General features: G+C 34.6%; 1 protein-coding gene across 2 annotated transcripts; it reads right to left on the bottom strand.

The window, feature by feature from the left end:
- On the bottom strand, positions 1-26,397 carry NSRP1 (nuclear speckle splicing regulatory protein 1). Of its 2 annotated transcripts, XM_054573259.1 has the most exons (7): positions 26,347-26,397; positions 25,086-25,176; positions 11,272-11,328; positions 5,815-5,943; positions 4,735-4,942; positions 3,427-3,535; positions 1-1,574 (listed from the first exon to the last, which is right to left on the bottom strand). In XM_054573259.1, exons 1-7 carry the CDS (start codon positions 26,364-26,366, stop codon positions 557-559), a joined length of 1,632 nt encoding a protein of 543 aa, XP_054429234.1. In that variant the 5' UTR covers positions 26,367-26,397; the 3' UTR covers positions 1-556. The 2 variants fall into 2 exon arrangements, with proteins under 2 accessions (XP_054429234.1, XP_054429235.1); XM_054573260.1 differs by lacking the exons at positions 11,272-11,328; positions 25,086-25,176; positions 26,347-26,397 and adding an exon at positions 6,632-6,876.
- Between the last annotated feature and the right edge of the window lie 1,354 nt (positions 26,398-27,751).

The following is a 27,751-nucleotide window of genomic DNA, read 5'->3' as shown; positions in this document are numbered from 1 at the left end:
CTTGCAGTGGTCTCAGAATTAAAGTGATTTTTAATGGAAAAAAAGGAATTATGGCATAAATGACATTAGTTTTAAAAGAACATGAACTGAAAGTACAACCATATCACTATTTTTATTTTCATTGAAGCCAAGTATGCCTGAGCTACAAAGTTAGACAAGATGTGTATCTATCTATATTTTATACTTTAATACAAATTTCAAAACATAAAGCATAACAGTATTCTCTATGTTCAACTTCACTTAATTTTATCTGAAACACAGTATTTATAAAACAAATAGCTCCTGCAACAAAACCAACATTAGGAAAGTTGTTTATTTTTTAATGGTTATAATGGAGCTAATTTTCCTCATAAAATACCAAGATTTAGCACTCTTTGGGTTGCTTGAATACAACCAAGAACGTGATATTGATAAGTAAATAATATATATCAGTTCAAACATTTGAGATAAAAGGAGTGATTTTTGATTTAATCCTAAACCAAAAATGAATCTTGAAAATATAGTTTGCCATTTCTAACACATTCCTTTATGTGTACACACAGCATGTTCCAGGAAGTCAATCATCTTCTTTCTCAATGTATGTCTTTGCATTAACCCGTGCCATGTGCCTGGCTAAGTACCTGTCTCTAGCTGACATTACAGTTTCTTCATTGCTCCGTTTTGCAAACTTGCTCAGTGTCTCGTGTGATCTGTCTTGTTCTTTGCCAGTCTCTTGGCATTCCTCTGTGATTCTGTGTTTTGCTCCCAGTGATGTTTCAGAACCAGAGAGCTGCTCTGGGTTTCTTTCTTTGTCCTTTTCCATATTTCTCATTTTAGTGGATCTTTCCTGGTCAAGAAACCTATCCTTTGCCCTAGATTTCGGGCTGCTTTCCTTTCTGTCTCGCTTTCTTTCTGAAGATTGAACATTTACTTCTCGTTTTTCTCTATCTCTGTTTTCATATCTTTCTTTCCTTGCTTTCATATGTTCTTCCTTTTCTTTACTTTTCTCTTCATTCTCTCCTCCTTTCTCACTGTGTCGGTCATGATCATTTTGTTGCCTATCTCTTTCTTGTTCTCTTGTGGGATATTTCTCTCTGTCTTTCTCTCTTTTCCATTCTCTGTCATTTCTTTCTCTTTGGTCTCTTTCCCTCAGTTTATCTTCTTGTTCATGCCTCTTCCAATGAGAATCTCTATGACTGGCCTCTCTGTGTCTATGGGAATCTTTCTTTTCTTTTCGGTAATCACGATCAGTGTAATAGTTCTCCTGGTGCTTATCTTCCCTTTTCTCATGTCCCCTTGACTTGAAACTTTTTGTGTGGCTTTTGGTATCATGTCTTCTTTCTTCACTAGATGACCTTGAGTGGGTGTGATGCCTAGAGTCATTCTCAGAGGTCTCTGTGCTCTTTTCCTTTCTGCAGTTCACTTTGTTTCCTCCCGTTTCATCATCCTCACTGTCATTAGCATCAAAGTCACTGTCTGCATCTGGGTTTTCCTCTACTTTCACAACAGTTTGGAGAATGCATTTCTCCTGTATTCTGTTCTCTGAACTTACTTCATCAGAATAACCCCTTGATTTCTCTTCCTTTATCCCAGACCTTAAAAAATAAAATAATATACAACAATAAGCAAAAGAAGTGTTCATGATAATTTCCCTCAATATTTAAATCAATAAAACTAATTACATATGCTGATTATCAAGATGTAAAAAGCTGATGTCTATTTACCTTGTAAACATCTGCAAACTAGTATTTTCTAACCATTCAAAATACTTCCAATATTGGTAGAAGAAAATGAGCCCATCTGTACTGGACCACTAGAACCTTCAGGCAGAGGTCTGTGCTTAGCACAGACAAAGAATAATCAGGAAAAGAAAAACATATTCTGGACCTTAGTAGCATTTTTCACAACAGGAAGTTTAAGTAGTAACTCTTTGTTGGATTTTTATTATTTCTATAAAAATTAAGGAGAGTCCTGGTAATAGATGAAGATAAATTTTTTTCACAGCAAAATGGTGGCAAAAATTTAATTCTAAATATCACTAAATAAACCCTCTTATGATTAAAAAGGCACCAGCACCTAGATATATTCCTTGGTACCTGTCACAGCAAAATGGAAATATCTATTGAACTATTACAGTAAGCAACACTAAAACTGTTTGCATCATCTACATTTTCCCATCTGATGTGTGGTTAATTTATTTACATTACTCACATATTCATTCTTATCACTTACTAATCACACTAACAGAGTAACAACTATGGTTCTATAGGAATTGCTAGTACAACTGTCTTGACTAAATAATTCACCAGTAATTTGGAATTCTTTAGACTCTCAGAAGTGCAACTATTAAGTGACATGGAGTTTCATGGCTGGCCTCACAACTACTCCAGATGAAACTCTTAATAGAATGCTAATTTTCTATTCAAAACCTCAATCTTCAAATATACCTTCTTAGACTAGTTTCATCAATTTTTTAATCAATACCTAGCAGTAGGGGTAGAGAAGTATAACCTAATCCCCTCCCCTTTATTTATTTATTTAGAGAGGGGGGAGAGAGGGAGAAAGAGGGAGAGAAATATCAATGTGGGAGAGAAACATCGACTGGTTGGCTCTTGCATGCCCCTAACTGAGGACCTGGCCTGCAACCCAGGAATGTGCCCTGACCGGGAGTTGAACCAGTCACCCTTCAGTTGGTAGGCCTATGCTCAATCCACTGAACCACACCAGCCAGGGCTAAACCTAATCCTCTCTCTTACTACTTAATTCCATTCTCCTGCCTCTCCCCTTTCCCCAGGAACACGAGATCCTCTTATCTGGATACTTATATTCCCAAAAAGTTTACTTACATATGAGTTTATGATTAACTCTCCCTTTTACCTTCAGCTATATACTTATGGCATAATCATTTCACCATTCCTATTTAATACCTTAATTTTATTTAAAAAATCCTCTAATCCTTACTTTCTACACCAGTACTAACAGAATGTCTACATAAATGGTAATGTCTGTATCTGTGCTAATATGGTAGCCACTAGCCAAATGTAGCAACTGGGTACTTGAAATGTCACTGTGTGAACAAAATCTTAAATTTATTATTAAAGCAGCCACAGGTGAATAGTGATTATATATTGAATAGCGCACTTCTAGCCCAATATGTGAATCTTACTTTTTATGGGGGCTGGGTCCTAGTTATAAAAATAAACTATGTCTCTTTTTATGTACTATCTAAGTATGCATGTAGAATTACTGCAGGATAAAGATAATATTGAACTAAATCTGCAGGTTTTTAAATTAAACTAAATTCCTATGCATTCATTCAATTAAGTCAGGTCTGACTGACAAAACTACATGCAATGCTGCAGTCCTCTTTCAGAGGGTTAAAATGATCCACAACCACAGATCATGAATAGTATCTTTTTTCTAAATATTCCGTATGCCATGCCTCACCTAGCTTCACGAAAGCTGCATGTAGGTACTTCCTCTTCACCAACTGCTTGATTTAACAGATGCCTATAAAATCCACTGAGATCTTTCTGTTTGGTTACATCCAAACGTGCTAAGAGAGGGAAAGCAAAAGTGAGAATATATTCAAAAGGCAAAAATGCAGTTCAGTTTACAGATGTAGAGTATGTAACATACACTGTGTATTAACAATTCTTTAGTGTAAACTTTTTCTTTTTTAAAGATTTTATTTATTTATTCTCAGAGAGAGGGGAAGGGAGGGAAAACATGGAGGTGTGGTTGCCTCTCGCATGCCCCCAACTGGGGATCCGGCCCACAACCCAGGAGTGTACCCTGACTAGGAATGGAACCAGTGACCCTTTAGTTCACAGGCTGGCACTCAATCCACTGAGCCACACCAGCCATGGCTAGTGTAAGCTATTCTTTAGATCAAGAGTTGGCAAACTATAGCCTGTAGGCCAAATTTAGCTGCTGCTTATCTTTGTAAATAAATTTTTATTGAAATGTGGCCCTTTTCATTTGTTATGTATTGTCCAGGGCTGCTTTTGCTTTACAAGGGCAGAGGTGAGCAGCTGCAACAGAGGTCATGTGGTACACAAAGCCTAAAATGTTCATTATTTGGTCCTTTACAGAAAGCTTGCTGACTGGTGCTCTAGATAAACACATAGTACAGGTACAGACCAAGTCTTACAGATTTGGTTTTCGTCCACTTAAAATTGTTGAACACTTGCCAATTAAGCTGTTTGTAAGTATGTATTTTACTTAAATTTTGAGAAATGACCATTAGTAGAAAGCACTGAAATAAAGCACAATTTTGCTTGGCCTCTGCACATCTTTGTTCTTTCTTGAATTAATGTTATTCTTTTTCTAAATGCCCAGTAGATGCTCCTTGGGTGATGTTACTCTAGTTTTCTCATCCCAGAAAATATAACTAGGATTTAAATCTCAGTTCATACTGCTCTGACAAGTGTCATGGTATTATGCCCTGTAATCAATGTTTTTACACTGGAATTATTTTCCAAGGCAATGACTTGTAATGACCACAGTTTTAGGCAACCAAACAAGGTCTAACTGAAAAATCCAGTAGAAGTACTAGTTACTAAGAGTGCAACTATTTTTAGTAAAAATTTCCTGTTTTATAATTCAACATAATACTATTATCTTGTATGTTTAATTCTTGTACATAAATTATGACCACAACATTATAATCTAGAAGTTCAGTGACAGAGCAAATGGCTAACCACAAGGCAGAATTTTGCTGTTTCTTTCTACCCTCTCCCTCTTCCATTTCACCTTCAAGTGCAGCAGCCCTTTTTTCTCTTTCCTCCTCTTCAGCTCTCTCTTGCAGTTTTTTCTTATAAGCAGATGTCACAAATGCCTCTTTATCATCAAACTCTCCCTTTTCCATTTCTCGTTCTCTCTGTATTTTCTTTTCCATTCTTTTTTCCTGTTCCTTTTTTCTGATCTCAACTGCTTTTAGTAAGTTGTGAATATACTTGGGCTAGAGGGAAAAATAAATTTATTTAGGTGAGAGTCAAAGATAGTAATTGTTAATACTCTATTTTTATCATGAATTCATTAAGAAATGTCTAGTCCAAACTGGTAGGCTTGTCATCATCTCAAATATCAATACCAATTTATTAGCAAGATTGAACCTAGAATTCTTTCCAATAGAAATGTAAGATAAGAACTATTCAAAATGTTATTTTATCATTATTTTTTAAAATCTCAATCTAAATAGGTAATTTTCCCACTGTTTTTCTCACTCTATACTGGTATTGTCTTAACATTTCTTTAACACATAAACGTGAATCAGGAAGGTTCCTGCTTGTTTTTCCCATCAGTTGAAATATGATTTAAAATAATAGCTTTAACATAATGTTACACCATCATTTTATACTCTAAATGGATCCTTACAAATCAGTCTGTGCTTATGAAAGAATAGAGTGATAGAAAACCTGAACTTATTTTAATTCCCCCTACCCTTAATTTTTTTCAAACTAAAAATCTGATCATAATGTGTATAGATGATTCAGTTACCAGGTAGAGAGCCATAAAATATGAGAGAATGGCAAAATACAAACAAACATGCACAAGAGCAGAACAAAAACTTCCTAAGAAAAAATTTTCAAAAAATTTGCAAAGGCTTTAAAGCAAAACCCAAAATTTACAAAATTGTTAGATAATTCACTTGTTTCTGTTCAAATACTAAATGTAGAGCTTCCTGGGTTCTATTATATTTGGAGCTAGGGGCACTTCACACTTCAAATACCTAAAAGCTTTTTCCTAAATCATCTTCATGCTGAAATAAGATTGAGATACACAATGCAGGTCAAGGTCAAAGAACGTAAGTGTGTATGTTCTGCTACAAACCTTTCGGTCTTTTCCCAAAAGCAGTTTGGGATTATTTTCTTCCTTTTTTTTCTGCATTTCATCATAAATACTGTCATATTCATATACAGTGGAATCTTCTGCAAGAGCCTTCTGCATTTCCAGTTTGGTCTTAAAAATAGAAAATTAAACATGTTTCAAAATATGAAATAACAACACAAAAAAGTTGAAGTAATTACCTTGAGACAGGATCATAAATCAGAAATATATCATAAAAATTTTACCAATCACATTTTAACAGAAAAAATAAGAACATCCATTCTGAGCTTGGCTGCCTGAATTTGAATCCTGGTTCTATACTTAATCATTACTTTGGACAAGTCTATATAGTCACTTTGTGCCTCAGTTTTCCTCATCTAAAAACACAAGAATTGTATTTACCTTTAAAGTTGTTGTGATAATTAAAAAATTTATTAACCTTAAACCTCTAAGAATGGAGCATCACAGAGTGTTTAATAAACATTAACTATTATTATTTATTCATTTGTACACGAATAAAATTATCCATATCCACAGGTCAAAAGGTCCAAGGTTTACCTTAGCAATATCTAATCTTAGTTTTAGATGCCTACACTGTATTACATATGCTGATTATCATATGTAATATGATACCTACACTGTATTACATATGCTGATTATCATATGTAATGCTGATTATCATATGTAATGTGAAGCATATTAAGCTTCATATCATTTTTAAGTGGAGTTACCAAGTAAAATATTCAGTTTTCAAATGGTAGAAAATACTTTTCAAACAGCACCCAATATAACAGAAAAATGGGGATATTTTTATAATTACTATTTTTGCAATATAAAGTCCTCTGCCTTTGTTCATCATGTTCCTTCTGTGAAATGTTCATCCTCCTGCCTTCAGGCCATCAAAATCTTATCTACAGCATCAGGGCCAGATCAACCCCTACTTTAAAAAAAAGTATTTTTCAATTACAATTGATATACAATGATATGTTAGTTTCAGATGTACAATATAGTTATTAGACATTTACATCCTTTACAAAGTGATCATTCTAGTGAGTCTAGAATCCATCTGACATTATACAGTTAATACAGTATTGACTATTCCCCCTATGCTGTACTTTACATACCTGTGACTACCCTTTCACCTTTTCTCCCAATCCCCCATGTTCCCTCTCATCTGGCGATCATCAATTTGTGGGTATTTATCCAAAGAAATCCAAAACACTAATATGAAATGATATATGCACCCCTAGTTCACTGAAGCATTATTTATGATAGGCAAAATATGGCAGCAACTTTAGTGTTGATCAATAGATGAATGGATAAAAAAGGATGTGGAATATTACTCAGCAGTAAAAAAAATAAAATAAATAAATGAAATCTTGCCATTTGCCACAACATGGATGAACCTAGAGGGTGTTATGGTAGATTAAATAAGTCAAACTGAAAAAGAAATACCATATTTCACTTTGTGGACTCTAAATAAAAACAAATGAACAAACAGAAACAAACTCAACCCCTACCTTTTTTTTTTCCTTAAAGATTTTATTTATTTTTAGAGAGAGAGGAAGAGAGGCAGAAAGAAAGGGAGAGAAACATCAATCAGTTGCCTCTCATATGCCTCCAACTGGGGACCTGGTCTGCACCCCAGGCATGTGCCCTGACTGGGAATGAACAGGTGACCTTTCGATTCACAGGCCGGCACTCAATTCACTGAGCCATACCAGCCAGGGCATCCTACCTCTCTCACTCTTTTTTTAAAAAATGTTGTCACTATTACAATTGTTCCCCATTTCCCCCTTTTGCCCCTACTTTGGCCTTCACCACAATGTTATGTCTTCATGTGCTATGCATATATGTTTTTTGGCTAATCTCTTCCTGTCTCCCTTACTCACCTCCCCTCTGCGATCTCTCAGTCTATTCCATGTATCCATGCCTCTGGTTTTATTTTGTTCATCAGTTTATTTTGTTCATAATCCCTACCTCTTAAATGAGGCCCTCTCTGAAGACTTGCCCACAAGGATCTCTTTCTTTTGAACTCTGATGGCACATTCTATACTTCAATATTTAGCTTGTAATAATACCCTTGTTATTGTTTTTTAAATATTTCACAAATCTCAGTCTCTTGTCCTAGTTTAAAAGTTCCTGAGGTATACATGACACATTTTCACTTTTTCTTTAATTGTTACATTGCCTACTGCAATGTGGAATACAAGAAGGCTTTTTAAGTAATGGGGTGATATTATAATTATTCAAAGAATAGACCTGACATTCTCAGGTTTTTACATAGCAACGATTAGACTCTGGAATAATCTACACACTAACCTAAAATTTTTTTTCTGGAATATTGCTTAAGACATTAAAACATTTTTTAGTTTTTCTGTTTTTCAACATTTACTTTAACCTCAGAATAACAATGATTCCTCCTGCCTACATGGTGAATTAGCACTGCAACTCCCTCCCCAAAACCAACCTGGAGAACTCAAAGAGGAAAACATAGTCTAAGAAATAATCACCACCACCACAACAAAACACAAGGGAAAAGGGACACTATGGTTGTTATAAATTCATAATGTGCTTTTGTATTATTGGGAGTGTGGCCAGAGAGTACTTGTATAGATATCTTATTAACTTCAGTCTCAAAATAAAGCAAAAAAAAAAAAAAAAAAAAAGAAAAGAAAAGAAAAAAAAAAAAAAGAAAGAAAAATAGACTATTCCACAAACATAGTAGAGGATTTTAACATATGCCTCTCAGTAATTAATAGAACAGACAAAAAAAAAAATTCAGTATAAATACATATGAATTAACACAATTGGCCGAATGAAAACACAGAATATTTTTCAAGCACAGAAAGAATACTTATAAAAACTTTATTGGACCATAAAGTTAATTTCAACACATTTTAAAGATATGAAATAACACAACGCATGATCTTGGAACACAAAGAAATCGTGTTAGAAATCATTAACACAAAGGTAACCCTAAACCCCTATATGTTTGGAAATTAAGTTCTAAGTAACCCATGAGTCAAAAAAAGCAACCATAATGAAAAATATAAAATATTCTCAACTGCATAACAAAAATACTAGAGTTACCAAAATCTGTGAGATGCAGCTATATTAGAGTTTAAAGTAATATGTATAGTTTTAAAGACATGTATTTTTTTAAAAAGGGCTGAAAAACAGAGAACTATGCACTCATCTCAAAAAGTTAGAAACATAACAAAATGAACCCAAAGAAGAAGAAAATACTAATCTGTGAAGGCAGAAATTAATGAAGTAGAAACTTGTAAAATATGTTTATCATTAGCTTACTAAGATCCACTGTCTGGATAATTATAGGATAAGAAAAATTATGGGCCAATATCACTTATCATGCAAAACTCCTCAACACTTACACAAAAACCCTTAATGAAATTTTAGTAAACCAAATGGAACAATATATAAAAATGATAATACATTATGTCTGTTTTGGGTTTATACCGTTTATGTGAAATTATAATGATTGATTTTTTAAAGTTAAACTGACCTTACTTTATTGGTAGAAATCCAACATGCCATGAAGTTTTAATTATCCTTCTAATACAGTTCATTCATGGTAAAACAAATAAACACTAACGAAACTTCAAATCAAAGAGTAATTCCTTGACAAGAAGTTATCTACTGAAGACCTATAACAAATATTATATTTAATGAGAGCATATTAAAAATTTTCCCAATGAAACAGGGGATACGGTAATATTGTCATCATCAGTTGTACACCTGAGGTTCAGACAAAAGAATAAAAAGGAAGACAAAGTAGTTTATTAGATAAATAAGTACACCATTTCTAAGAGTATTCTTTTAGATTTAGTAAATGCAATGAAACTAGTATTCTTCATGGTAAGTTTGGGATTAAAGCAGAAGACAAGAGCTGAAACACACAAGTGGAGAATAAGATGAAAAGTACGTGGCATAGGTAGTAGAGCAAAGCAGCAGGGAGCAGGTGAGAGGTACAAGATGAACTGTAGCAGTATTTCCAACTTAAAAGCAAACTATGAAAAAATCCCATGAAACAGAAAAACTATGAAAAAATCCCATGAAACAGAAAAAGTAACTCAGAGTTAAGAATAAATTTAGATTTGCGATTTATGCTTTAAAGAGAATAAGAAAGAGTAGGACAAAAATATCAAAAGAGCACTGAAAAACAGACACATATACAACCCTCCAGAAGCTACCAGACTCTCTGGAACTAACTCCTTCATCTACATAGAAAAGAAGTCAAACTTGATGGTCTCTCTCAAATTCTATTGAGCTTTAAAATTTGGATTCAAACCAATTATTTATGTTAAATGATAGTGTTTTTTACATGATTTTTAATATCTCACTATGAAAGTAAGATACAGTCTTAAAATAACTAAATACACAATTCTGTGCCCATTCCCCAAGGTGGCAGTAAAACACAGTGGCTACAAGTTTAGGCTCTGCCAGTTCACTGCCTGTGTTGGACACACCTTAACCATTTACTAAATATGAGGCCTCATGAAAGTCACATAAATCCTTTTCGCCTTCATTTCCTCAACAACAAAATGGATATTATAAGAGCTTCTATCTTACAGAATTGTTGTAGGAATTAAAGATCATTCTAAGACTGTAGCTTATGCTATAATGACTGACATATAGGAGGTGCTTAACAAATTTATCCTATACCAAATTCTTCTTAGACAAGGGAAAAATAGGTACCAAAAATTAAAAGAAAATGTGAACAGGGAAATAACTGAAATTGAAAGTTAAGGTATTCTGACATTTTTTAATTTCATTATGTTCTGTAGCAGCTAAATCTAAGACACACTGGTGTAGCAGGAGAAAAATTAGTAAGCATTCAGGCTTACCTCTGTAAGTAACTGTGTGATTATGAGGGTTAATTTATCCTTTTGAAATTTCAGATTTCTTAAGACTATGAAGAGGTTTGTAAGAATTTGTAAAATAATATATGTATATGAAAAAATGCTTGGAAATATATAGAGCATTACATAAAAATAATGGTGCTAACAAGTCTATTAAAAATTATCTGACATTCCTCTTTCTTGGTAGGTGATTTTCAAAAATCATAAAATTGTGAAATCACTCTGGTTTGAAGAAAATTTTTTTTGGCAAGTAAGCTCACTAGGGGGAAATTATTAAACCATATAATCCACTGTCAGACTGCTAAGTCATCAGAAAGCAGAAATGAGTTTAATCTAAAAGACAGCAATAAAGAGCTAATTCTTCATTCTATTTTTTCCTTTAAAATTTATAAAAATGATATCTATGTCAATCAGGAAACATCTTAACATATTTTCAAAAACAAAGGTCAAGATAAAGTTATTTCTTTATACACACTTATTGTTTTGCCTCAGCACTTAGATATGAAAACTGATCATTAAAATTGTGAGCTGAAATACTTCCTTCACCAAGTGCATTTAACTCATGTTTCTGCCTTACCTGTTTCATTGCTTGCTTTTTAGCAGCTTCCCTCTGAAGGCTTTCACTCACGGAGGTCTGTAACACAGAAAAATACTGTCACTGTTTAATACTTCTTTTCCAACATTCTGGTTGGCAACTGGTTTCTTATTTTTAAAATAGATAATATTATGAATTAACATTATCAAAGTCTTTCCTCTAAACTTTTGGAAACAAATCAATTTTCATTGTAACTCATCATATTAGGTTATAAGTGTAAGGGAAAAAAAAAACAACCCAGAATAGTACAGGACATAATGAGGTAACATGGGCTCTTTAGTCCCATCTATACCACTAAGTCATTCAATTTCCATGGATTTGAATTGCTTTGTGTCCTCATATGAATGTGTCTTAGCCTGTGTGTATTAGCTGGGGATGGATAAATCCCTTCCAACACTATGGTATCATCCCCAGGAACAAAAATCACATTATTTTAATATTCACCTTTAAATACAGTATATCAAGCTCTTAGTATATACCTAAGGCTTATGGGCAGCCAAAACTATCTTAAGTTATAATCATTCAATAAATATGTACTGAAATGCCTACCATATCTTGCATTGTTCTAGTTCTTGATGATATTGGAAAAACAAGAACAGTCTTTGTTCTTGAAAGATAAATGGTCTGAAAGGGAAGACAAATAACTAAAGAGGTAATTATAATATAAATGTGATAATATAATAAAGCGATAAAAAAGAGCTGTAGGAGCACAGGGAAACAAAAATTTTTGAGGAATCAAGAAAGCCTTCCTTAAAGAGGACATCAGAACTGAATCAAAAAGAATTTAAGAGAAGGCAAGAGGAATCTAATAGGAAATAGTAACCACATGGACAAAAGACTTATAGCTAAGAAAAGAAACACAACTAACATACTTAAGTAAAAATGCTTCCTTAAAAGTATAAGGCTCTGTAAACATACTAACCAACACTGACAGGTTCGCTTTAACAGGGTGAATGTTATGCTGTGTGAATTCTTTAAAAAATACGGCTACTAATAAATTTATTTTTAATCAAAAATATAAGCATTGGCCCTAGAGCTATAGTTCTCTAGAGAAAATGGATAAATTCTTAGAATCACATAACCTTTTAAGACTGAATCGTGAGGAAACAAAATCTGAATAGACCAAATCACTATTGAAACAGTAATCAAAAACCTCCTCAAAAACAAAAGTCTAGGACCAGAATTCACTGGTGAACTCTACCAAATACTCAAAGATTTAATACCTATCCTTTTCAAATTCTCTGAAAAAAATGAAGAAGGAATACTTCCTAATTAGATTTAAAAAGCCAACATTACCCTGGTACCCAAACCAGACAAGGGCAATGCACACAAAAAAAGAAAACCACAGGCCTAATATCTCTAGTAAACACTGATGCAAAAATTCTCAACAAAGTATTAGCAAATTGACTACAACACATTAAAAGGATCACAGACCATGATCAAGTGGGATTTATTCCAGGAAGGGAAGAATGGTTCAACATCCACAAATCAATCAATTGACACCATATTAACAATATGACACCATATTAACAAAATGATCATCTCAATAGATGCAGAAAAAGTAGTTTACATGATATAATATACATTTAAGATAAAACATCTCAAAAAATGGACTTAAAAAGCATCTTAAAATAATAAAGGCATCTATGACAAACCTACAGCAAGAATCATACTCAAAGGTGAAACCCTGAAAGCTTTCCCCCTGCAATCAGGAACAACTCTCAGGATGCCCACTCTACCACTATTTTTCAACACAGTATTGGAAGTCCTAGCTAAAGCAATCAGGCAAGAAAACAAATAAAGAGGAATCTAAATTGGAAAGGAAGACGTAAAGCTGTCACTACAGATGACATGATTTTATATATGAAAAGCCCTAATGACTACACGAAAAAACTGTTAGAAATTATAAACACATACAAGTTGCAGTATTCAAAATATATACAAAACTCTGTTGCATTTCTATATTTTAACAACAAAAATCAGAAAGAGAAGTGAAAAAAAAAATCTCATTTACAAATACAACAAAAATAATAAAATACCTAGGGATAAATTTAACCACAGAGGTGAAAGACCTGTACATTGAAAAAAGTATAAGACACTGTTGAAAGAAACTGAAGACACAAAGAAATAGAAAGATATTCTGTGTTCATGTACTGGAAGAATAAACATTGTTAAAATGTCTATATTACCTAAAGCAGGCTATAGTTTCAGTGCAATACCTATAAAAAATCCCAACAGCATTTTTTTAAAAAATAGAACAAAAAAATTCTAAAATTTTCATTGAACTATGAAAACCCCAAGTAGCCAAAGCAATACTGAGAAAAAGAGAAGGAAAAAAAAGAGGTATCACACTCTCTGACTTCAAACTATACTACAAAGCTATTGTAACCATAAACAGTATGGTATCAGTACAAAACACACAAAGATCAATGGAACAGAATCAGAGCCCAGAAATAAACCCACACACATATGGACAACTAATTTACCACAAAGAAGCCAAGAATGTACAACAGAGAAAGAAAAGTCTCCTCAATAAATGGGGTTGAGAAAACCAGCCAGCCACGTGCAAAAGAATGACACTATACCACTATCTTATACCATACATAAAAATTAACTCAAACTGGATTAAAGACTTGAACGTAAGACCTGAAACCATAAAATACATAGAAGAAAACATAGGCAGTAAGCTCCCTGACATTGGTCTTAGCCATGTTTTTGTGGCTCAGACTCCAATGACAAGGGCAACAAAACCAAAAATAAACAAATAGGGCTATATCCAACTACAAAGCTTCCACACACCAAAGGAAACTATTGATAAAATGAAAAGGCAATCTATCAAATGAGAAAAGATATTTGCAAATCATGTATCTTATAAGGGGTTAATACCCATAATATATAAAGAACTCATACATCTTAACACCCCTCCCCACACACACACAATTTAAAATATAGGCAGAAAGTATGAATAGACATTTTCCCAAAAAGTCATACAGATGACCAACAGGCTCATGAAAGGTATCCAAAATCACTAATTACTAGGGAAATGCAAATCAAAACAAGATACCACTTTACACCTGTCAGAATGTCTATCATCAAAATGGCAAGAAACAGCAAGATAAAAAATGTTGGAGAGGATGTGGAGAAAAGGAAAACTGCATACGCTGTCAGTAAATATTAAGTATACCCATTATAGAAAACATTATGGAGGTTCCTCAAAAAATTAAGACTAGAATTAATGTATGATTCAGTTATTCCACTTCTGGGTATTTACCCAAAGAATACAAAACACTAATTTGAAGAGATATTTGCATACCTATGTTCACTGCAGCATTATTTACAAGAGCCAAGACATAAAAACAAACTAAGTGTCCACTAATGGATGAATGGATAAAGTAAATGATACATACGTATATACACACAATGAAATACTATTCAGCCATAAAAGTAGGTGAAATCATGCCATTTGCAACAACATGGATGGACATTGAGGGTATTACACTAAGTGCAATAAGTCAGCGGGAAAAGACAAATCCAACATAATTTCACTCATGTGGAACATAAAACAAAATCAAATGAAAACAACAACAAATGAACTCTGGGGAAGGTTACCAGGAGGGAGGTCAAAACAGGAAAAGGGGATCAACTGTATGGTGATGCAAGGAAGCTAGACTTTTGGTAGGGAGCATAATGTAGTATACTTAGATGACAAATTGTAATGTTGCACACCTGAAACCTATACGATGCTATAAAGCAATGTTTTTACCTCAATTAAAAATCTTTTTTCTTTTAAGGTATTGAAGTAGAAGTGCATATAATACCTTTCTTATATCAATTTGCAAAATTAGACACATTGGCCTCAATTAACTAATGATAAAGTAGAAAATGTAATCTTTAACTGAGCAGCCATGTGCCCAGCTTAAATTGTTACTACAGAAAGGAAGACCTGATTTGTTGACTCAGCTACCTTCACCATAGGGACCACAAAAAAAGTAATAGACTAAGAGATTTTCAATGTCTAAAACCAACAGTGGATTAACATCTAAAATACAGAAGGAACTCTTATGAAACAAAAAGAGAAGAAAGCAGGGCAGTAGATATAAATGAGAAATTTATATAAAAGTACTAAGGAATGCCTAATAAATACATAAAGAGATACTCAACTTCACTAATCATCAATGAATTACAAAGTAAAACAGCCAAGAATGTAAAGTGTGAAGTGTGGGTGAGATCAAGTAGCAGTGACCACCAAGAAAATGTAAACTGGTATGTACACTCAATCCAGAAAACAATTTGCCAGTACTTAGTGAAATAATGTATCTATATGCTCCCTGATCCAAAAAATCCAACTCCTGAATATATACCACCCAAAAAAACCCTTTGGTTTCTATCTGGTTTTTATCAAGACATGTACCAGAATGCTGTGACAGCAGGGAACTGAAGGTAACGAAAATGTTTATCTCAGGGAATGGGATAAAATACAGTAGACATATATGCAGCAGTCAGAATCAACTAGGTATATGCAATGTAATGTAATGTAGACTAAAAAAAGTGAGATCTGTAACAATGGTATTTACATATAAAACGTATGTACTCAAAACAAGAGGATACATACATATTCAAGCATATATACCAAACACATTAGAATAGGTTTAAAGGAATAGATGATCAGGGATAAGAGGAAAACTAATAAAACAAGAGACTTGCGCAGGCTGATAATGTGAGTGTGCCTTGAAATGGGAAGTACGGCTAACAACTGTTAAGTTTCAGAGAAGTTTACTACACACATAACAATACTTTCATTGTCAAAGGGACATATATCACAGTTCCAGAAAGAGGAGACACACACACACAGAGATATGAAAAATGCCATGAAGGCCGTGACTGATGGGCTCAGTGGGTTGGGTGTTGTCCCACAAACAAAAAGGCCACCAGTTAGATTCCTGGTCAGGGTGCACATGCCTGGGTTGCAGGTCAGATTCCCATTAGGGGGGGTGCAAAGAGTCAACTGATCCATGCTTCTCGTACACATTGATGTTTCTATCCCACTCTTCCTCCCTCCCTTCCCCTCTCCTTAAAAATAAGTAAATAAAATCTTTTTCAAAATATCATGAAGGATGCAGTTCTGAAATAACAATCTTACTGGCTTGTGTGACAGTTTCTCTGTGATGAAAAAACATTGCAAAAAGTGGAAGAAGCATAAAAAGAGTATAAAAAGGAGGGTGATTTTGGGCTGTTCATAAGGAAAACGGTTCTTTAACATTCACATAGTAAGATACAGATCAAAGGAAAAAAACTCAGAACATTGTTCTCAATATTCTATGTTGCATCAGTCAAAAATAGTAGGAAAACATTTTATAAGGTTTAGTGAAAACATATTTACTATAAGGGAAACTACACACTTCATTCCACTTAGAAACCCAAACTTAATTTCCAAAAAAAATCATTAATAGTAGGTAATTACTACTGCACTTATAATCAACAGTCAAAGGTCTTACAATCCTCCCCGTATTGGCAAAATTTTAATGAAAAACATTTGGTACTGTATTTTTTCAAAAGAGAAGTAACAATTTGGCACCTAATATATAATCACAATGACCAAGTCAGGTGTGCAAAGTCCCCAGTACAGACTTTATTAGAGTTCAGTTATAAACACACAATCTCTTGACATTGAAGATGTAGTTCTTACAGATAAAGTCCAAAGGCAGGAAATGAATCTCCTCCCAAATGCTGCTTCTTATCTTTAAAGTAACCTCAAATTATTACTAAACTAATAAAGTAATTTTGTTTCAGAAAGTGATCTGATCTATTTTATTTTCAGTTTTTGATAAACCTAAGAATGAGATGGAGGATTATTGCTTTTTGTCTGACTACACACACTGAAACATAAAAATAAAGGAAAATTTTTTTAAAGGATTTTTTTGAGAGTATGTTTATTAAAGCTGGGGACAGTGAAACAAGGAAGGGCCTGGGATAGAAGCAGCAACAGGAGAGAAACTAGGCGGGGCTGCTTTGGCTCTCTACAAACATTACAGGAAAGAAGTGGGCTAAGGCAGGGCTGCTGTCAGCTCACAGAAGGGTCAGAGGAAAGGGGCCTTGAGGACAAGTTCAGGCAGTTAGCCCAGGATGAGCTGCCACTGCCCATTGCTCCCTTGGTTGGAAGTATCACGGAGTCCCTTAGAGCTTGGGAGATGCATGCCTGTGGGGAAAGGAAAGGCATGGGTATGGGTATGCTCCCAGCAGGGACAGCAAACCTCAATGATTTTTAGGGCAAAGTTAGACTAGGCAGTAACAAAGCCTGTCAGTATATGAGGGAGATGTATGGTTTTGGAAAAAGAGAAAGCTTATTTTGTTATAGAACAGCAAATTTGAAAGTAAAACTCTTACTATCTCCTAATCAGAAATTGTCAGTTAAAAATGATGAGCAACTGGGTGCAATGAGATTGTATACAAATTAAATAAAAAATAATTCAAAAATATAATGGTCATTACCGCCTTGTTTATATAATTTTTTTTTCTTTTTTAAGGGAAACTAAGTTTATTTATAGAAACTTCCTGATCCAAGAACTAAAACAGGCATTTCTAATATAAAGTGTATGGTAAAAATAATTTTGATCATTTCTTTCAGTATTTGTGCTTTGCTGTGATCTCACCTTTTCTCACACCAAACCTGCTCCATCCATGTTTCTTCCCAACATACAGTAAGTGGCAATTCTTTATGAAATTTTTCGAATATAATGGTTCTTAGTTAAGGGGCACAACAAACCGGAGATTAAGCTTCTATTAAAAAGTCACACCCTGGCTGGTGTGGCTCAGTGGATTGAGTGCTGGCCTGTGAACCAAAGGGTCACCAGTTCCATTCCCAGTCAGGGCACATGCCTGGGCTGAGGGCCAGGTCCCCAGTATGGGGAGTGCGAGAGGCAACCACATATTGATGTTTCTATCCCTCTCTTTCTCCTTCCTTTCCCCTCTCTCTAAAAATAACTAACTAAAATCTTTAAAAAAATTTAAAAAGTCAGGCTACCAAACAGTGTCTGTCAGACACGAAGTAGAATGGAGATAGCACAAGAAACTTTGAGATGACTAATGATTAATGAGAACAGTTACTGCACATGAAGAGGGTATTTTTATTGTAGCAAAATAGCTACCATTTGTTACACTTCTCTGTGCTATGCACTGTAAGATATATTATCTCTAATCTTTAAAATAAGCTTTTATTATAGTATAACATTTTTTAAAATATAGAACTGAAACTAAGATTAAACAATTCACTAAAGATTTTAAAGCTAGGAAAGCAATGCAAAGCTTTTGGTTTAAGTGGCAAATCAATATATGCTGCAGCCTCTTCTTCCTCCAAACTCTTGGAATGACAAAAAGAAATCCATAATCATGCTAGAAAACAAGGGGCACCTTTCATGGACTGGAACTTGAGGAAGGTATCAGAAACCAAAATGCCACAGAGGTTGAATGTTAAAAAAAGGTGGGAAGGGGCACTACATGTTCTGAGGTAAGGGATACAAAGTGCAGAAGACAGAGAAGAGATTGATTTTTGCATGAGAAGCAGCAATGCAAATGGATCCTTACATAGTGCCTTTTTGGGAAAAAATAACTAACAGATTTTGTTTCTGCCCTTAGTAGGAAATAGTCAATACAAGATTAGAGAAAGAAATCAATGGAAGAGAACAAAAATTCCAGAGAAACAGACCCACATATTTATGGAAATGTAATATATAGTAAGCCATTATACTGGGGGCAGGCACAGAATAATTCTCCATCATACTCAATATCCCTCTTTTATAAAAAGTATTTGTTAATGCTCCTTATCTATACTGAAATGAAATGCACAGATAATATAAACTTTCTACAGACAATTTTTAAATTTTTCCCTCCCTCCCTCCGTCCACCCCCCTCTAATTCACATTTGGATACACACATATACATCCTTAGAGAATTATAAAAAATAAAAGGAAAGTAATTTATAATAGAATATACACTGTATTTGAATATGTAAAAGCACAGCCATAGTAGAAAACAACTAGTTAAGTTCTCAAATTCTTCTACCATGTATTGTAGAATCACTGTAATCACCATAAATGCTTAAGACACAAATGCTGACTGCAGAAATGGTGACTCAAATGTCACAAATGACACTGGTAACAGTGACCTAATTTTCTTAGATGGTAAATTCTTGGTAAAGTTCTAAACAACATGGGATATAATCTTCCCTCAATCTACAAAACAGTCAAATTAGGGGAAAATTTAGACTGCATTTTGCCATGCAAAAACAATTTTTACAAGTATTTTACATTGTATTTTATTAAAAATACTTTTATTTAATAAAAATAAAATGTGCAAAGCATATTTTGAGTTTATGTGTAAAAAGAACTTACATCCTAGGCTCATAAAACTACACATAGCTTTTCATGTATATACATGTTCAGAAGGACTTTATCTAGATGGGGGTCATGAGATGCAGAGTATCTACTATGCCTGGCCCATATCCCAACTGGTATCAATATTCTTTCTCAATAACTTTTGTTAATTATCAAAAGCCATTCCACAAATTTCTTAATGGTCCTGTGGAAGTAGTAACACTCCCACTGAAAATCCTTAGGATGGGACTGTTCAAAAACTGGACAACAGAATATCCATTTTGTTGAAAACAGCCCCATTAATTTCCAGAACTCTGGAAATTAACCTTAGGTTTATAGCAATCCAGGGAGCATTTAAGCAACAACTCTTTGGGCCACCAACTCTGTATCCGGCTGCAGAGTTTAGCTTAGGTACACCTACCAACTTTCAAAATAAGACCATGAACTAAATAAGTTAATGATCGGATAATACAAGAACAGAGGAGATGAAAAGGGGGACTGCAGAGTTTTCCTAAGAAAATATGGAGGACTAAAACACCATTAGAGCTAATAAATACATTAGAAAAACACAGAAACAGAAAAGACATTATTGAAACACTGATAAAAGGTTTGATATAATCATGGTTAATGCAGAGAAAAGAGGCATATATTGAGTAATTTCCCCAAATATTTGTTTTACTATCTCATCCTACTCAGGCCTACTTGTTCTTGGTCCTTATAATTTTCTGAATTAACATGTAATTTACTTACCTGTTAGGCTAACTATTTATGTGTCATCTCTCTTCCTCTTACTAGTATGTAAATTCCACAAGGGTAGTAGCTTTGCTTTGACTGGCTTTGACAGAGCAGGAAATCAATAAATATTTGCTCAATAAACTAATGAATAAATGCATGATGACACAGAAGACAAAGGTAATCCTCTAATATGATAACCCAGCAAATGGATCAGGAAAAGTATCCTGATACTACAATAAATTTCTATGAAATGAAGGAAAATGTAAGTATGTAGATTAAAAGCAATAATAGATATAACTTAAAGGATATAAAGAAGTTAGTCTCCAATTTTAAAAAGTTATCTAGAACAGTTTTAAAAATTGCAGCATTGTACTTCCTCATAAGAATATTCAGTGCCAAGGAAAATGATTAATCTCTACAAGGTTTTGAAATAAATTGTTACTCTAAAAATACTACACTCATTCAAGAAGATATTTAGGTAATAAAAGCAATAGGAAATCATTCCTTAAAAATCAAGAACTTAGGAAATAATGCTTCTCTGAGCACATGTTGAAAAACTGCTCAACAATGAAATTAAGCCAAAGATCTCAAACACAGAAAGCACTGATAAAAGAACTAATAGAGTACAATGAATAAAATTAAATAAAGAACCAATTACAGGAATGCAAGGATGATTGAGCTTCAAAAATTAATGTAAATTCACATTACTAGATACTAAAAAACATTAAAATTTAATATATATTATGATAAAAAAACAGTAAACTAGAAATAGTAGCAAAACCTTACAGCAAACATTTCATTTAATTGTGAAACTTTAGCCCTGGACAGTGTGGCTCAGTGGATTGAATGCTGGCCTTCAAACTTAAGGGTTGTGGGTTCAGTTCCCGGTCAGGCACATGCCTGGGTTGTGGGCAGGATCCTAGAGTGGGGGCATGCGAGGGGCAACTGATTGATATTTCTGCCCTTCTCTTTCTCCCTCCTTTCCCCTCTCTCTGAAAATAAGTAAAATTAAAGAAAAAAAATTGTGGTCCTGGTTGGTGTGGCTCAGTGGATTTAGTGCTGGCCTGTGAACCAAAAGGTTGCAGGTTCAATTCCCAGGCAGGGTACATGCCTGGGTTGCAGGCCAGGCCCTCAGTTGGAGGCATGTGAGAGGCAACTGACTGACGTTTCTCTTCCCCTCTCTCTAAAAATAAACAAATATTTTTTAAAAATAAAAGAAAACAATTGTGAAACTTTATAGAATCAACTCCCATTAAAGTCAGGAATGTGACGTTTCTATCGTTGCTTCTATTTGTATCATAGTTTCCAGGCAATGCAATAAAACGCATAGTGCTACACAGAGAAAGAAACATGAGGTAAAAGAATTGAAGAGACAAAATTTTGCAGACAATATGATCATCTACAAAGAAAACCCAAAAGAATCACCGGGCTACTAGAACTATATTGGTGTTAGAATTAAAACAGCATACTAGAACTATGTAGGTGTTAGAATAAAATTTCACATACTAGAACTATTAGGTGTTAGAATTAAAACAACAAAAATCAGAGTCATCCACACATACCATTAATAATTATAAAAAAATTCCCTCACTTAACAGCAACAAAGGCTGTGAGGTACTTAGAAATAAATATAACATAGGATGTATGTGAACTTTATGGAATTATTAAACTGCTAATTTGCAGCAAAAATGCTAATAAGCATTTTGAAGCAATACAAAGGGATGGTTTTCAGTGTCAGGATTACCAGTTTAAAATTTAAATAAAATTAGGTTCAAGACCAAGAAAGTAGCAGTAATTAACACTAAATTTGGAGATACAGGTTATAAGACTAGTTACAAAGCTACTAAAATAATCCAAAAAGGAAGTAATGAAGGTGGTCGCAGTCAGACTGGGAAAAATTACTATCATAGCAAAACCACCCGAACACTTATGATCAGACAGCAGCATTTGGATACACTATAAACCTCTTACTCATATGGGGTAAAAACTCTTCATCTCCCCTACCTTTGAACAAAATTATGATTACATCTAATTAGTTCTGGTAATTTTAAAAAGAGGAACTGCTGAAATAATAGTTTAAGATTCTAGACTATCACTGTCCAATTTTTAAACTAACTCTGGATAAAAGCACGTATTCAAATAGGATTCATGTGGTAGGATGCCCTCTGATGGGCCATTGGAAGGAAAGTCTTATTTTAAATTTGGGCTCTTAATTGCTTTTGCTGAATTGCTGAAAACAATAGATGGATTTGTTTCACAGCAGCTCCTCTCCATGAATAGCAAATGCCCTCCTCTAGAGGGAAACCATAAACCATATATAACAATATATATAAATCAAAATATCTTTCTCTATATTATCTAAAGCACCAATACTTTTATTGTTGCTTAAATTGTTATTGATTTTTAAATAAGAGATTTTCTATTCAAACTTCGCAAATATTTAAATAACATACTCAACTAAGAATTTACTTAGTATAAGGATGAGCTGGAATTCAACCAGACTGAATTTCTAATAGTAAGGAAATTATGCTAAAGACAATTTTATATTCTTTTCATTAAGAACTAAGCTGCCGCTCTAAAATCAGTGGCTTCTGGTGAGGGTCTACCAATGAAAGACAAAGACTGTGTACTGCAAGGTAGGAGAAAGGGATAAGACAAGGTTTTTCTCCCTGCGTTTCTCACAACCTAAGACTGAATTTCTCCAGTGAAGCCCAATTCCCCCCACATAACCTGAGCCCCTGGCCTCCAGGACCCATCTCCTACATGCTTCTCTCCATTTAACACTACCCACATCTTATTACTGCTAATCTCTGGGTTGCTTCACCACTCTTGTTTTGGCTTCTCACATCTTCTATCACTTATGTAATCAATTCTCTGAGAACAAAGTCCCTCTGTGTAAAAGGCAGAGCGAGGGAGAGAGAAAGGGAAGAAGAAAGCAAAATGGCCTAGACCTATCGTTTCTGACTCTAGTGTACCCACTCACTCTCCAGCCACCACTAGCCTCATTTCATAATGGAAAAGAAACAGCAATAAGGAAACTTTTTAGGTCACTTGTGTAAACCCATTCTTCTCAAACACAGGTATACGTTGCTTTATCATACACAGTATGCCAGCTTGATTTATGTGGAACTAGATGATAAGCATTTTATATTTTTTCCTGTTGTGTCCATGGTAAGCGATTTTAAAATTTATTGTATATTAAAACAAATGGTAAGAGTGCTGTCAATTCAGTGGGGAAGAGTCTTGAACAAACCATGTTGGGGCAACTGCGTATCCACAGGCAAAGAATGAAGTTGGACCCCCACCTCATACTGTATACAAAAATTAACTCAAAATGGATCAACCTAAATTTAAGAGCTAAAAGTACGAAATTCTTGGAAGAAAACATAGGTATAAATCTTCATGATCTTGAATAAGTAATAGCTTCTTAGGTTTGACACCAAAACAGTTAACAACCTAAGAAAAAAAGTAAGTTGGACTTCCTCAAAATTGAACTTTAGTGCTTCAAAGGACATTATCAAGAAAGTGAATAAAACTCATGGAATGGTAGAAAATATTTACAAACTATATCTAATAAGAGACTTCTGTCTAGAATGTGCAAAGAAATCTTACAATTCATAACAAAATGGCAAATAACTCAATAAAAAAATAGACAAATGATACAGACATTTCTCCAAAGAAGATACACATGTGGCCAACATCATTGGCCATTGGGGAAATGTAAATCAAAACCACAAAACAGTTGTGGGGGACAGTATGTGGGGAAGTAGACTGAGTGCAAAGGGGCATGAAAGAACTTTCAGGGAAGAGGGGAACATTCTGCATCCTGACTGGGGAATATATATTTATCGAAAGTCATCAACCTACATATATATTTAAAACTACACATTTTATTATATGTAAAATACACCTCAATTTTTTAAAAGGTGAGCCATCTACAGCCAATTTCTTCAACAAGAGAACAAGAAACAGAGTAGCAAAAATGTTCAGTTGCCTGTCTCTGTTACCATATATTGGTAATTATAAAAACTGAAAGAGAAGCTATTTTTTCTGCCAGAACATATAAGTACCAGATCAACTGACATAAAGGTCTTTTAGAAATACAGAAGATGACTTAAGTACTGTATTAGATGAGCACACATTTGGTGTTGTTTCTATTATAAACTGTGGGTTTCAGAAAATACTGGTCTGGTCGTCAAAACATAAAATACTTATATTAGTCGTAATTATTGTAGTACTGCCTATGGCAACATTACTCAATACCAAAACTATAACTGAGCAATTACATTTAGCAGAGACTGAATAACCACAAAAGCAGTCTCATTAGAAACACTAATAAAAATTTCTAGAAAATTGGTGACATCTCAACAGCTTATTTTCAGGGACCTTTACATCAACAGTTCTGTTACATCAAAATTTGTTGTCTGAAATGACTTTGTGTAACTGCTTAAAAATAACTGAAGTTCATAGCTTTTTGGGGGGGGGGGGAATCAGATTATCCATGTAGCTCTTGTAAAGAAAATCAGTGGAACTTCTTTCTTTATTCCTTTTGAGAGTTCTGTAAATTATAATATACTCTAGATACCCTGTATGGACAAATAACTAAGACAAGCAAAGACATCAAAGTCATAAGTTCAAATTAAAAGAATATATATTTCCAACAATTATGTAGAAAAACATAGGTTCCCTTACCTCATCATCATCAGAATCATTCCCAAACACTGATGGTTTTTGCAAAACAGGGTGCAAGTGCTGTGTTTTCTTTGGCAAAATAAGCCCATACCTGCGTATTTTTTTTTGAAATAGAAATTACACCATTGTATTTAAATGTTAAAACATAATATATTCACTACATCTTCCAGATGAAGCTACCGAGTCAAAACAAGTCATTTGGCCTATGAACATGTATTTTCAAACATCTCAAAATTCTAATGTGTTACGGTTTTATAATTAAGTGGTTATTTGTAGACACGGGCCAAGCTCAAATATCACTTTAATCGAAGAGAAGTAACTGACAAGTTCAGAAATGTGTTAGATGGTAAAATACTAAGGTTTTAAAAAGAACATGTTAGTTAACAGCTCAGTTCATGTTCACTAAAAATAAAAACGGTCCAAATTATCCTTGTGGCTTAACAAGAGTCAAGAAAGTAGATTTTTTTCCCCCCTACTGTGTACTTAACACAGTTTTAAATAAGTTACTGGATAATACCACTCACAAATTTTTTTACAAGATTAACTGAAAAACCCAAATAGCTATTGGGTATATTCCCATTACACTTTATTAAGCTCACTTGCTTTGTCTTGGAGCATCTGAGAGAACCATCCCATCACAGCCAACTCATTTACTTTCTCACATTTTGGTTTTTAAGGTGCAGCAATCACAGGAAGCCACATCAAGAAGTAAGGATTGTACATCAAAAATAAAAATTCCAAGAACATACAATATTTTTCTCTTGCGGCAACGTAACCCCAATTCCCTATATGCCTACCCTTTTCTGTGGCTTCTCAGCACAACATTCCTAAAACGGGAAGGGAGGGCGGGAATCAAGACTTGAGCTGCCAAGGAGAACAAGGCCCTCTAAGGAAGCCAGGGATTGTCTCTTCTCATTGCCCCTGAAGGCATCCAAACCGGGAGAAACTGAAGCGCGGGGTAGGAAGCAAGACTGAGGGGCCTCAGACCGAGCTTTTGGAAAATAGAAAAGTCTCGCTCTCTGCCCCTCAGCCTAACTTCCTTTATTTCCTCACAAGTTTCTCCCTTAAACTTCGGGCTTCCATCCTGGAAAATGTGGGGGTGGGGAAGGGAAATATCTGTTCCTCAGGATTTCTCGCTTTTCCCCGTCTCTACCCCTGACGATACAGCCCCTTCACTTCCAGCGCGCTTTCACTTCTCGGCCAAAGACAGTCGCCGTGGATTCTCACTCCCCAGCCTAACCCTAACTCCCGGATCACTCACTGCCTGCCCGGAATCGCCATCTTGCTCCCGTCTCCGCTGAACGTGGCCGACGCCGACGTGACGCTAACATAGACGCTGACGTGGTCACGTAAACTCTCGCGCGGCTTCGGACGTCATGGAACCCACCTAGTGGCTGAGTCTATTTTGAGTGGATTCAAACAGTTTCGAACCGACTCCTTTCTTTGACTTCGGGTTTCATTTGGAAACTGACTACTTCGAAATCAGTGGGAGGAAAAGAATGACAAAATTCTAGGCTGGTCGTTCCCAAGGTCTGGTCTCGGCACCAGCAGTTTGGCGTCACCCGGGAATTTCTTAAAAATACAAATTCTCGGGCCCTATCCTAGAGCTACTGAATCAGGAACTTTGGGATGGAGCCCCGAAGTGTGTATTTTAACGAGCCCTCCAGGTAATTCTGATACTCAAGTTTGAAAACCGCTACCCTTAGGCTATCAATTCTTTCTTTGAGTTCAGTGTGAGTATATTTGACTAAGTAATTAAGAGGAGATGAAAATCTATATGCAAATAGTGTCTCTTTATAGGACCAGAATGATACCGTGCTACCTCTGGGTATGGGAATCAAAATCTTATAACAGACTCTCTCTTTTTTGTTTTTAATTCTAGTCACATTCAATCTGTCACCCACTCACTCTTGGCCCATTCCAAACTAGTCTTATAGCAGCCCAATGAATCTTTCAATGTCTACAGGACGTTTAAATCTTCAATTATAACTGTGGGTTTGTCTATTTCTCCTTTTAATTCCATCAGTTTTTGTTTCATGTATGTTGAAATATGTAGGGTTATTATGTCCTCTTGCTTTGACCCCTATACCATTAAGAAATGACCCTTTTTTTCTTCTGTGAAAAATCTTCATATTTATTCCATAACAATTGTACCTTTCTCCTATCGTAAGTTTATTCTCAAGTGAAAACGGGACTGCCATGCCATTACTTTGACTTCATGACCTCACAAACGTGATTAATAAGGAAAGGCAATAATGGTACTAATGATTCGTCCAGATGCCTAAATAACGCCTGAAACATTCTCCAAAGACTCTTCTGTAAAACATTGTTTCTTTGGAATAGAGGAAATGATTGTTTTTATTTTTTTAATTATCTTATCTACTTGATCTGATATTGACATAACCGGCTTTGGTGGTTAGCAGAGTATATCTGTTTCTGTCCTTTTAACCTGTTTTAATCTATTTGTGTCTTTATATTCAAAGTGGATCTCTTGGTGATAGTATATAGTTGGGTCCTGCTTTCTCATCCTGTCTGACAAATTCCTTCCTTTTAATTTGGGTGTTTAGAACATTTCCATTAAAGTGATTGTTAGTACATGTTGATTCAAAAAACGTGCAAACTCATAGAGAATTTTTGTGAGTTTATTTGAGCCAAACTGACAATTG

Source organism: Pteronotus mesoamericanus, unplaced genomic scaffold (genome assembly GCF_021234165.1).
Source record: "Pteronotus mesoamericanus isolate MK-2021 breed Mesoamerican mustached bat unplaced genomic scaffold, CSHL_Meso_final contig_246, whole genome shotgun sequence".
NCBI classification, from domain to species: domain Eukaryota; kingdom Metazoa; phylum Chordata; class Mammalia; order Chiroptera; family Mormoopidae; genus Pteronotus; species Pteronotus mesoamericanus.
The sequence above is the reverse complement of the archived record's forward strand: the minus strand, read 5'-3'. Positions and strand labels throughout refer to the sequence as shown.